The following is a 13,703-nucleotide window of genomic DNA, read 5'->3' on the forward strand; positions in this document are numbered from 1 at the left end:
CCTTTTCGCCAGGAGATTAAAAGAATGAAAAGACAGTCTGGTGGTTCTTTATCACTGCTCATTTAGTGTTAACCAGGGAGCTCGTGTAACGTTCTGTTACGGACGTGAACAGCTTTACCCTCATTGTCGTTATTATTTTGTTGATATTTTTTGCTGTTTTACCTACATAATTATACTGTTTATTTTGTACCTTACAAATGTATTAAATATATAATTTACTTGATCAAGATTAAATTTGTTACAAGCTTTTAAAAACTAAAAATTCAGTTTTCTTGAAATGCTGTTTTGATTTATATCCCCTTTTAAGTGTGACATCCTAATTATACTAAAATACAATTACATAGATAAAATAATAGAAAGAATTATTAACGTATATGATAAAAATCAATATAAAAAAGCATATAAAACCAATAATCATGTTATAAAATATTTAAAAAATAACAATATAAAGTAATAGAGAGGAAATAACAGGAATATACAAAATTAAATGCAATGAATGTAATATTTGTATTGGTAAAACCAAAAGATTTACAAAACATTATACAGCATACAAAAACAATAAAAGGGGGTGTATCTAATGTAGCAGAGATTTGTTAGCATGTAAACATAGTATTACCGATTGGGAAAATTAATTTAGAAATGTTGGAAGATTATAATAATGATAAAAAAATGCATATACTTGAGAAATATTACATTTCTAAACAAGATAATCTGCTGCTAAGCCATTAAGAAATTGAGAAGATAATGAGAAAATAAAACAGGCAAATTTTTGAAGCATGTCAATCTACCTACAGCAAGAACTTCCTGAAGTTTTAGCTATCAGACAAGTGTGCTTGAAGATGTGGTTAAACCACTAAACTTCATAGAGTTTCATTGACAGTTTTTCAGGAAATGGATAAGAAGGTTAAGGCAAGTTTTTATTATTTAAGTATTTTTTAATCTTTCTAACGCTAATTTTATACAAGAGCTGATGGGATAATATGATGCCACCACAAATAACAATCTTACATGAATGTGGTAATACATAAAGGCTAATGTAAATATAAGTTAAGGAGAAAAATAGAATTTTGGTTCTTCATTGAAAAATGCTATTTTATTTATTTATGTACACCATATTACAGAATAACAGCAATATGACATGATATCAACAGTACTGTACAGAGATGCCAAGGCATCTGTGCACAGTCTGGCATGTAACTGTAAAGCTATCGGTCAATGTGTAGACTCAGGCCAACCACTCCTGAGACGTAAGGTTAACTGAAACCCAACCACCAAAGAACTTGGTATCCAGTCTAGCATTCAAACACATATAAAAGTAACTTCACAATGACTCGAACCATAGAACTCTCGACTTCGAAAGTCAACTGATTTTGCGATGATGAGTTTAACCACTAGAGCAATCTGGCAGGTTTTACCTTAACACATCTCTACTGCATTGTACAAAATATATAATAAAAAATGTAACGATTCATTTTCATATATATCATTGATGTTTATATATATGAGGGTAAGTCAATTATTATCCGCAATTTAGTTATATTTTTGTTTATGTTGGTAGTACTGTCGTGTTGCATAGATAACACATGCGTGATTTAATTGTTGTTATGTCTGTGCAGGTATGATGCTGCTAGGTAAATTCCATTATCGCTGCCCTGCCATTAACCATGGCTGCTCTGCTTTCTATTTGCACCAAAGAAGAGCAACATTCAGTGATCCGTTTTTTGTGGTCAGAAGGTGTATCAGGGGCTGAAATTCATCGAAGACTTTCGGTACAGTACGGGAACAGTGTGTTGCTGCAACACACTAGACTAGTGTCAACACATTCATAGACTAGTGTCTATGAATGAATTAGAAAACTCAAAAATGGTCGCACGTGTTACATACGACGAAGGAGCAGGACAACCATTTACTGCCACAAACGAGGAAAACTTTGACCGTGCATGTGACATGGTTTTCTTAGACAGATAAGTTTATTGATGAAGTGGCACATTGTCTGCAAATTAGTCACGGTTCTGCCTACGAAATCATCAACAACAGACTTGGGTTTCATAAAGTCTGTGCAAGATGGGTCCCAAAACAACGCATATAGTTGCATAAACAAACGCGCTTGGACATTTGCCAAAAACATTTGGATCACTATGGTAACAAATGGGACATCTTCTTAGATAGAATCATCACTGGTGATGAAACATGGATCCGTCATTACGAGCTGGAGAGTAAACGGCAGAGTATGGAATGGAAAAATCCAAATTCGCCCTGCAAAAAAAAGGTTCAAGACCCAACCATCCGCAGGAAAACTGATGCTTAGTTTTTTGGAACTCACAAGGCCCAGTACTGGAACATTATGAAGAAAGGGGCACGACAGTAAACAGTGAGATGCTTACTACCAAGCTGAAGCCTGCAATTCGAAGCAAACGCAAGGACTGCTGTTGAAAGGTGTTGTGTTGTTGCATGACAATGCCTGTCCACATACTGCTGCCCACACTGCTGAAACGCTCCAGAAACTCAACTTTGACGTACTGACTCATCCTTCATATTGTCCTGATCTTGCCCCTTCTGACTACCACTTGTTTGTCCACTCAAAGAGGCATTAAGGGGCCGTCGATTTACCTCAGACAAACCAGTGAAAGAAGTGGTACATTCCTGGCTCGCAGCTCAAACAAAAACCTTCTTTTATGATGACATCAGGAAGCTTGTGCAACGACAGACCAAGTGTGTTGAAATGCAAGGGGACTATGTTGAAAAATGATGTACATGTAAGTTTCATATTTGTACTGCAATAAAATTCATAACTACATTGTGGATAATAATTGACTTACCCTCGTATATATATCACAATTTTGTTTTTCAGTGATAAGCTTTGGAAATTTTACAAGATAAATGTATATATTAATTTGTAAATATGAAATTTTTTAAGTCTTCAATCAACAAGCATCTTCTGAACAATATAATTTTGACCAAAATGAATACAGTACATCAGATTCAAATGCAGACAAAGGCAAGTAAAACTAATTTACCAATCTTTCACAGATTTCAAAATATGTTACTTACTAATGTACCATGGTTCTTAAAAGCAGTAACTTGTATTATTTATTAAAATGTATTATAAGATTTTTGCTGGTGGTTGGAATAACAGTCTTCATATACTATTCTTCACTCCATATAAGAAAAGAACTAACATTTAAAATGGTTTTTTATTTTGTCAGTACAAAATGTTTTGAACACAAAATTTTCTAGAGTGACATAAAACTTCCCTGACTCAGCCCAACTTTCAACTTGGTCTTACCTATGTTTATAGTACTGTATTTAATCTTTTGTATGATTACCAGTTACATGTTAATGTTTAAAATGTAGTGTATTGCACATCAGTCCCAAAATTCATTATGTGCAAGAAAAGATTGTTATAATCAAAGTTTATGTGTATTCAATATAAACATAGTTTCCTTTTGTATGCAAGGCCAGATTAAGAAGAGAAGCAGACCACACAGTCTTTGACAAAAGTAAAACAGAATAGTTTATCATGTGTACAAATTCTAGAAGCTATAACTGTATAGTATTATAAAGCTGAAAAAATCTGTAAGAAGACTATCATAAGAAAATAGAGTAATTTGCATATTATGCAATAAGGAATTTTATGCTTTAAATATAAAACTATGAGGTGTCTTTTTAAAGTAAAGTCTACTTTTAATTAACCGCTTATATACACAATGTAAATAAATAGAGTTTTTGTAGCTTTATTATTTCTATCAATAGTCAGCTGTTAGCAACAACTGTTTAGTTATTTTGTTGTTAGTTGTTTATATTCATCTATTTACAATAAGTGTTACAATTTCTGATCCTACAAGTGTAAAGTGCAAGAAAGTAATCTGATTTTTTGATAGCAAAAACAATTTTGTGACATTTACAGGCAAAATATTATGAGTAACATTAAAGTAAGACAATGGTGCTGCTCTTTTTGGGAAAGGACGAACAAACAATCATGATAAAGAATATAGTGGTTGGCTATCAGTGATAACAGATGAGTTGATTGAGAAAGCCGATAAAAAATTGTGAAAACTGGTGCTTCATTGTATCACAATTGTCTTTGATTTATGAAGTCTAGGCTGAAAAATTGGCCTGTAAAACATTATGTGCCAAATGAATGCCGATGATGTCAATTGGCACAATAAGGAAAAAGATCTTGCTGCAGGGCACAAATTTTTGCAGGATTATGAAAATGAATGTGATGAATTGTTTGATCATATTGTTACTGAACGTGAAACCTGGATCTGTTATTTGAACATTCAGACAAAGCAGCAGGCAATGAAATGGCAGCAATCATTCTCCTGACTAAAGAAGTTCAAACAAGAACATTCAGTAAAGAAGATTAGAGCAACTGCTTTTTCAGACAAAAGAGTTTTAAAAATTTGACAAGCTAGAGCTTGTTGAGTTTAGTAATTGTGATTGCTGATCATATTGCGAAACATTAAAAAATTTAAGAACTATAAAAACAAATAATATAGGATGCTATACTATAGAATTTTGGTTTTCAATACAATGTCTGATCACACATGGCAAATCAGACAGTCAGACAATTAGAAACATTTCACAGGAAAATTTTCAATCATCTATCCTATAGCCCTGACTTAGCAACCAGTGATCTTTTTTTCTTTACCTTTAAAGAAGCTTGCATCACAAAGGTTTAAAATGATAAAAAATTTAAAAAATGGCATTACTACTTGGTTTAAGTCACTGGTGGCAGAATTTCTTGCAGAGGGTAGGAAGAAGCTAGTGAAACGTTAAGAAAAATGTGTTGAAGAAGTTTAAGGCAGCTATGTAGAAAGGTAGTAGTAGTTTTTATGCGTAAATAATCAAGTTTGTTCAGATTTTTCAGTTTTGTTTTTATTTCAAAACAGACCTTACTTTAAAAACACACCTCTTAAATCACATAAAATCTGTAATGACATTATGAATTATTCTGTAATTCACAGAAATGAAGGACATAAACGGAGACAGTATATCTAAACTATTGTCACTGGCTTTTTAACAAAACTGTGGATGGTGAATTAGATCCAATACTGAATTTTATGAATATTAAAGTAAAGCATGATCTACCAACACAAAACTACTAACAAGGTATTGGTCAGCGGAAAACCTTTATCGGATGCATGAGAAATCATTTAATAATGAGAAAATTGGAGGTTGGAGGGATGGTGCACTGTTTCCGGTAACTGGTCATGGGGATCATATTTATAAACAAAGCTTCAATACAGACATAAGCCACAGGATTTTTTAAAAGAATTTTATATGAAGCTAACTAATGAGAAGAAGAAAAACTGCTTCTTTTAACATTGAATATGATGTCATACACCTCACATTTCATTGACCTGTGTTAAGAAAGCTTTTGCAGAAGAATGAAGTGGCATTAACTTTTGTGGCCTATGTATTTTGGATTATTTTACATGCAATCAGATTGCAGGAGCTTCTAGAAGAAAAGGTTTATGACACAAATCCCATACTTAGAATCTATTCAAAGCACTATTGATGCCTTTACCAGGAGTGTAAATATGAAACCGGAATTTTCCCATAGATGGCTGTAGCTGTCAATATAGTTACCGCCAAACTGCATCATTGGCACCATTTTCTTTCTTTGAGAGCTGACAAAGATTTTCAACTCACAACAATACAAGTTTCATACAACAGCATAGTTTTAGTTAGCGTTGAACAAGTCAAGTTTTGTAACTACAAACTACGACTTGCAGACAGCATTGATTTTCTGTTACCATTTACAGAAAACTGCTGCAGAATCACGTAATGCTTATCAAAGCTTACAGTGAGTATGTTCTGGGTAAATCACAGTGCTTCGAGTGGTTTCAACAAGAAAAAATTCAAAAGTGGCGATTTTGACACGAGAAATGAAGAACATGGAAGACCACCGAAAAAGTTTGAAGACAGCAAATTGCAAACACTGTTGGATGAGGATGACACTCAAACGCAACAACAACTTGTGGATAAATTAAATGTAACATGAGAAGCCATCTCCATATGTTTGAAAGCCATGGGAAAGATCCAGAAGATGGGAAAATAGGTTCCACATGAACTGAATTAAAGACAGCATGAAAACTTAAAAATCACTTGTGAAAGGCTAGTCGCCAGGTACAAAAGAAAGTCATTTCTCCATTAAATTGTGACAGGTGATGAAAAGTAGATATATTTCGAGAATCCTAAGTGTAAAAGATCATGGGTAACTCCAGGCAAACCATCGACATCGATTTCAAGGACAAATTGCTATGGAAAAAAGACAATACCCAGTGTTTGGTGAGATCAGAAGGGTGTGATCTATTATGAGCTGCTAAAACCTGGCGAAACTGTTAATACTGAACGCTACTAACAACAAATGATTGATTTGAATCAAGTATTGCGTGAAAAATGATCAGAATATCAAAAAAGGCAATGCAAAGTGATTTTGTTTCATGATAATGCACCATCACACACAGCAAAACCGGTCAAGGAAACGATTGAGGTGTTCAGTTCGGAAATACTTTCGTATGCAGCTTACTCATCAGACTTGGCTCTGTCTGACTACAGTCAGACAGAGACAATGCATCAATGAGACACACACTTGCTGAGCAGCACTTCACTTCTTATGAAAATGGCTTGATGACTGGTTTGCCTCAAAAGAGCAACAGAAAGATGGGAAAAATGTATAGCTAGTGATAGACAATATTTCAAATAAAATATTTTTTATCATTTTCATACAATAAATGTGTATTCTATATAAAAATGTCAGTTTCATACTTACACAGCTGGTAATTCTACTGCTTTGTTTAAAATAATTATTAAAGCAAAATTCAGCAAACTCACTTACAACAAATTTTTTGAGAGTAAACATGTAATTTCCGCGAAAAAAAAGGTTGGATTAAAAAGTATTTATTTTGTATTTCTTCTTTTTTACACTGTTTGAATGGGTAAGAGATGGGAGTCTATTGCAATAAGCCTGTATTAACAATTCTATTTTTTTAAACAAACAGAAATTAAGCTGTAGGAATTTAGAAAAAAAAAACATAATCAAATATTGAAAATGATTAATGATTTTACACAATCTAAAAGGATTTTGGAAATCTTCCAACTTATCGCCTACAAACTTTTTCAGATTTGACTCCTTAAATGATTCATTTAAAAAGTCGAATAAGTAAGTATAAATATACCTAAATTCAAATGTTGACCGTTTAGAAAATCTAATAAATTAATTTTCTCTGCTAGAATAACAGTAAAATCAGACTTATATGAACAAAACATAATAGTTAGTAACTGTTGAAACACAGTAACACAGTGCTGTAACATAGTAATAACAATATTACTATACTGCATTAAATAAAGAAAGAAGGTATTAGATATATTTAATTCTAAGTAAGAATCCATTACAAAAACATAAACAAGTAGCTTTGCAAAGGTTTAGAATTTTAAAAACTTAGCTATTATTTAAAGACACTAAATAAACATTAACTCCTATATTCAATAAGGAAGAAAATAATACAATTTTTTTGATAACATAAGTGTCAGCATTTTTTTAATACAACCCAGTATGACAAAATTGTTTACCTGATGTGTCCAGCTTGAGCAGCATCAGTAGAAAATAAATTGTTTCTAGTATCACGAAGATTTTCTCTTAGCTTTTTATCTAATTTCTCAGCAACCATCTCAGCGGCATTACCACGTGGGCTTCTAATAATCGGGACTGTTCCTAAAATTAAAAATGGGTATTAAAGAATATTTTATTAGTGCAGCAAATCAATGGACAATTTACAAAATACAATGATGAATAATTGCTGAATTACAGTAAAGTTATAATCTTAGAATTTTTTACAATCTATTATCATTATCTTTTTAAAAAAGTTTATAAAGAACTGCTATTAAATAAAAGTCTTCCTATAACTGGCAAATATATCAAATACATCTTTATCACCTCTTTTGCCATATCTTTAATGCCATCTGTTTTTCCTTATCAATTGGTACAAATCTTTTGACCTTCTAACACTGATATATTTAATTACTTTTACAAAGGCATTATTTTAGTGACACTTTATCAATTTTACATGATCTTATCTAAGCACCACATAAAATTAAACACACATTTTAAGTACTTTTAAATCAAGGTAAACATCAGAATTTCTGATATTTACAAAAACAAATTATTTACAAAAATAGGAATAAAAAATTTCTCTGAACATCAGTGAATGTGGATAAAACATTGAATTATTACATCTATCTGAGAAGTTAAAAATTTGATTCCATTTAAAATAATATAAATGCAGCTTTATTACACCTTAAAAGAATAACAGTTCTAAAGAAAAAACGAACTAATATTAATACATTATTGCAAAAATATTATATTGTTATGATAACATATACGCTGTGTTTTAGTCCACAATATTTAGCAATGAAAACAATCTAAATCAAATCTCTTAAATAAATATGTTGTCAAAATCATATCACACTGCTTTCAGTCATTTTTATAGTCATCTTTAGCGACTAATGTTGCTGTTCCCATGATGGTGTCATCTGGTATAGTTATTGTTATTGCTGAGAATTTTTTTTTTAATTAGGAAAACTTATTTAGAATTTGAAAATTGTATTTATTGGACTTAGTTAAGTCTATACATCTAGAGTATCACTGTAGTGTTTTTTGTATACTTGCATATTTTGTAATATTAAAGTGTATGAGGTGCGATCCTTTTTTTGTGTACATGTAGAATATAAAATCCATTAAAATTTACTATAATTTTGATATTGTTTTGTTGTTAAAAAAAATTATAGTTTTATGTAATACACTTTTGTCCAGTTAAAACTTATCAAATAAATTTACAAAATAACTAAATAACATTAATGCTATATTCTGGTAAAAACTGAATTTACCTAATGTTGCAAAAACCGAAAATAAACTATCCACTGTGGCATCCATAATAGCCTCAACTTCAGTGTCTTTAATTTCTCCTCTATTAATAGCTGAAAATAATTTTAAAATTGCACAATTATTTAAAGTAAAGTTATAGGAATATTAACTACAACTAAGAAAAATTAGTATATTATTTTAATAATTCTTAAGTTTAGTTAATTTGCAAAATTACAATTATCGATTACTGATAATGTTAATTACAGGTATTATCCCACATTTCTTTAAATGAATAAAAATTAATATAAGGCAATCTCCATGTTCAGAAATTACTGAAAATAATGAACTCACTGATACAAGAGAAATTCTTTTATAAATAAATAAATCTTGTGTTTGAGAATGTATACACATAAATTCATAGAATAGTACATAGTTATTTTGCATACGTGAATAAACTAAAACTGTTAAGACATGAATAAAAATGAAAGATATCATTTAGGGTAGACTGATCACACAATATTTTTATTATTTTTTTTTTTTGAAAGTGATTTAAGTGTATGTATATTTAAATTTATTAAATATATACGTATATGATTTTAAAAAATTCTGAGAATACAATTTGCTTTAATGAGATTCTTCCAAATATCTAATTTATGATTGAAGAGGTATCCATTTAAATCCACTAATGAATTGATAAAGATTTTTCATTATTATCTAAACATGTAAAATAACATAATAATTATCAGGAGTACCCTATCCAATAAATCAAACAATTAAGCAGAATATAATTAAGCACAATATCATAAAAAATATATTAAAAAAAAAAAAACAATTAATTGAGCATCAAGTAGCTTTTTTTTTTAAACTTTAAGTAAGGGTAAAGATTATGGGCACACCTTAACAGAATTTATTATGGTATTACAGTAAGGTACTCCATTCCTTTGAAAAAGAAAACTAAAAATAAAGAAAGAAAAGTGCTATGAGGATGATTTTTTTAGGAAAGGGTCCTTTTGATATAAAAATTGAAATATGCAAAATAGAAAAAAAACTTTATTATAAATAAAAAAATCATCCTCATAGCATTTTTCTTTCTTTTTTTTTTTAAAAAGTAGTATATATATATATATACTACTTTTTCTACATATTTGCCATTCACTGCAATATATTTTTGATATCAGCTTATCAGCTTCATTATTCTGTTAGTGAAGAATTCTCCCACCTGTGATTTAAACACATTATGAATTACTTTGTTTTGCAATTCCTCATCAACTTCAAACTTCTGTGATGCAAACAACTGTTTTAAATGAAGAAAAAGGCAAGATCCGGACTATAAGGTGGATGTTGAAAGATTTCCCAACAAAATTGTCACAACTGTTCAGTGGTTTTGTTTGCCATGTGAGGTCGTGCATTAGCGTCGAGAAACAAAATCCTGTCAGTTAGCTTCCTGCAGCTTTTGTTTTGAATTTAACATCTAAGTTTTGATATCTACTGATATCAAAACAGATATCAGCATTAGCAGTTCTTCCATATTCAATAAATTCAATCAGCAATATCCCTTTGGCATCCCAAAAAGCCATAGCAATAAGCTTTTTTATTGAACTTTCTTGCTTAAACTTATTGGGCTTCAAAGGTGATGAATGCCACTGCCGCTGACCCACCACTGCACTGAGTGCTGCTTTGTTTCAACATTTGAATAAGATATCCATGTTTCATTACTGGTCACAATGTTTTTCCATATATCATTACCTTCATTTTATAGAATCTCAAATATGTTTGAGCTGCAGCAAGATGTTTTTCTTTGTGTTTGTCAACATTTTTGGTATGCATCTGGAACACAACTTTCTGTAACACAGTTTTTCAGTTAAAATGTCATAAATTACTGATCGCAAAACAAAAGGAAATTCAATCGGCAATTGAAAAACATTAAGGCTTCTGTTTTCACGGATTTTTGCATTCACATTTTCAGTCAATTCATCTGTGATGACAGTCTGATGACCACTATGTTCTTTGTCATGAACATTCGTTCTTTCTCCCCAAAACAAATGATACCATTGACAAACTTTATCTTCCCACATAACACTGGGTCCACAAATATAGACAATTTTCCTATGAAAATCAGCATCTCAATTCCCCCCGGAGGGGAGAAGATCCCACCTCGTAGCGTGTCAGGTCGCTACACCCCCCCCCCCCGTTCTCCTTGCCAGTAATGGCTTTAACGGAGGACATCTAATTGCCCTCAAACTGTAACACATTCTACAGTGTACAGCCCGGCCACGGGGAGATGCCACCGATGCAGATGCCCCGAGGGACTATGAAAATCAGCAGCAAATTTGTTTTTTTGACAAGAGATAACAAATTACTGACTGCACTTCACAACTCACGGGATTATTTATTGTAGCATTCATTTCAGCCATGCTGTACACATCAAGCACTGAGTTGGTCTAGTAGTGAATGCGTCCTTGCAAATCAGCTGATTTTGAAGTCCAGAGTTCCAATGTTCAAATCCTAGTAAAGGCAGTTACTTTTATACAAATTTGAATACTTGCTTGTGGATACTGGTATTCTTTAGTGGTTGGGTTTCAATTAACCACACATCTCAGAAATGACCAACTTGAGACTGTACAAGACTACACTTCATTTACCTCATACATTTCATCCTATGAAGTAATACCTAACGGTGATTTCCAGAGGCAAACAGGAAAAAATAAGAAAAGAAAAAAGGCCGTACACAGCAACTAATGTAAAAACATTAACCTATTGTTGCAAACAGATGATCGTTGATAAATAAACATGTTACACTAGTGCCATCAATTTCCACCAGATCTAATGGTTGAAAATGACCCTTACTTAAAAAACATGCCTCGTATAATATAAAACAAAACAAACAGTATAACATTATTAAACTAAGACAAATAGTTAAATTAAGACAAATAATAAATTGACAAATGCTACAACATGTATGGGAAAAGCTGCCAGTAGAGGGGTTGCCACTTAACATGTTCACTGCAGTAAGGGGCATATATGTGCTGCAATAAGGAGTTGCTGTGTGCTTGATTGTCTTTGTTTGCGCAATTCTAGTACAGTACGAACTGGTAAGTTATGACTTACCAGTTATGACTTACTTATAACTTAACTCTTGTTCTGTACAGGCCTCATTGTTGCTGTATCGTACTTGACTATGTGTTACAGCACATAATGTGCCATATTTAATGAGTATTTGTTTTTATTTACAACTAAAAATACTTTTTAGAACAATTTTATAGTCTACAGTATCTTTCAGAAAACATGTGAACAAACTCTAATTGAGTTCTTTCATACATATTCAGAAGAAGTTGAAGAGGATGAAATGGGAGAAACAATACTTAGATCTGAATTTAAGAGAGCATTAAAAGATTTAAATGGCAAAAAGGCTCCTGGAATAGACGGAATACCTGTAGAATTACTGCACAGTGCAGGTGAGGAAGCGATTGATAGATTATACAAACTGGTGTGTAATATTTATGAAAAAGGGGACTTTCCATCAGACTTCAAAAAAAGTGTTATAGTCATGATACCAAAGAAAGCAGGGGCAGATAAATGTGAAGAATACAGAACAATTAGTTTAACTAGTCATGCATCAAAAATCTTAACTAGAATTCTATACAGAAGAATTGAGAGGAGAGTGGAAGAAGTGTTAGGAGAAGACCAATTTGGTTTCAGGAAAAGTATAGGGACAAGGGAAGCAATTTTAGGCCTCAGATTAATAGTAGAAGGAAGATTAAAGAAAAACAAACCAACATACTTGGCGTTTATAGACCTAGAAAAGGCATTCGATAACGTAGACTGGAATAAAATGTTCAGCATTTTAAAAAAGTTAGGGTTCAAATATAGAGATAGAAGAACAATTGCTAACATGTACAGGAACCAAACAGCAACAGTAATAATTGAAGAACATAAGAAAAAAGCTGTAATAAGAAAAGGAGTCCGACAAGGATGTTCCCTATCTCCGTTACTTTTTATACTTTATATGGAACTAGCAGTTAATGATGTTAAAGAACAATTTAGATTTGGAGTAACAGTACAAGGTGAAAAGATAAAGATGCTACGATTTGCTGATGATATAGTAATTCTAGCAGAGAGTAAAAAGGATTTAGAAGAAACAATGAACGGCATAAATGAAGTCCTACGCAAGAACTATCGCATGAAAATAAACAAGAAGAAAACAAAAGTAATGAAATGTAGTAGAAATAACAAAGATGGACCACTGAATGTGAAAATAGGAGAAGAAAAGATTATGGAGGTAGAAGAATTTTGTTATTTGGGAAGTAGAATTACTAAAGATGGACGAAGCAGGAGGATATAAAATGCCAAATAGCACAAGCGAAACGAGCCTTCAGTAAGAAATATAATTTGTTTACATCAAAAATTAATTTAAATGTCAGGAAAAGATTTTTGAAAGTATATGTTTGGAGTGTCGCTTTATATGGAAGTGAAACTTGGACAATCGGAGTATCTGAGAAGAAAAGATTAGAAGCTTTTGAATTGTGGTGCTATAGGAGAATGTTAAGAATCAGATGGGTGGATAAAGTGACAAATGAAGAGGTATTGTGGCAAATAGATGAAGAAAGAAGCATTTGGAAAAATATAGTTAAAAGAAGAAACAGACTTATAGGCCACATACTAAGGCATCCTGGAATAGTCGCTTTAATATTGGAAGGACAGGTAGAAGGAAAAAATTGTGTAGGCAGGCCACGTTTGGAATATGTAAAACAAATTGTTAGGGTTGTAGGATGTAGAGGGTATACTGAAATGAAACGACTAGCACTAGGTAGGGAATCTTGGAGAGCTGCAT

The 13,703-nt window shown here is 31.9% G+C and overlaps 1 protein-coding gene across 2 annotated transcripts in view; it reads right to left on the minus strand.

Annotated features, from left to right (window-relative positions):
- Slh (sec1 family domain containing Slh) overlaps positions 1 to 13,703 on the minus strand; it is a 72,027-nt gene that overhangs the window by 43,225 nt on the left and 15,099 nt on the right. For both annotated transcript variants that reach the window (XM_075358617.1, XM_075358618.1), the window contains exons 5-6: positions 8,896 to 8,985; positions 7,582 to 7,723 (exon numbers count right to left, since the gene is read on the minus strand). In XM_075358617.1, the coding sequence (XP_075214732.1) occupies positions 7,582 to 7,723; positions 8,896 to 8,985 (232 nt within the window). The remainder of the gene's footprint in view (positions 1 to 7,581; positions 7,724 to 8,895; positions 8,986 to 13,703) is intronic.

The sequence above is a fragment of the Lycorma delicatula genome, chromosome 2 (assembly GCF_047948215.1).
Source record: "Lycorma delicatula isolate Av1 chromosome 2, ASM4794821v1, whole genome shotgun sequence".
In the NCBI taxonomy this organism is placed as follows: domain Eukaryota; kingdom Metazoa; phylum Arthropoda; class Insecta; order Hemiptera; family Fulgoridae; genus Lycorma; species Lycorma delicatula.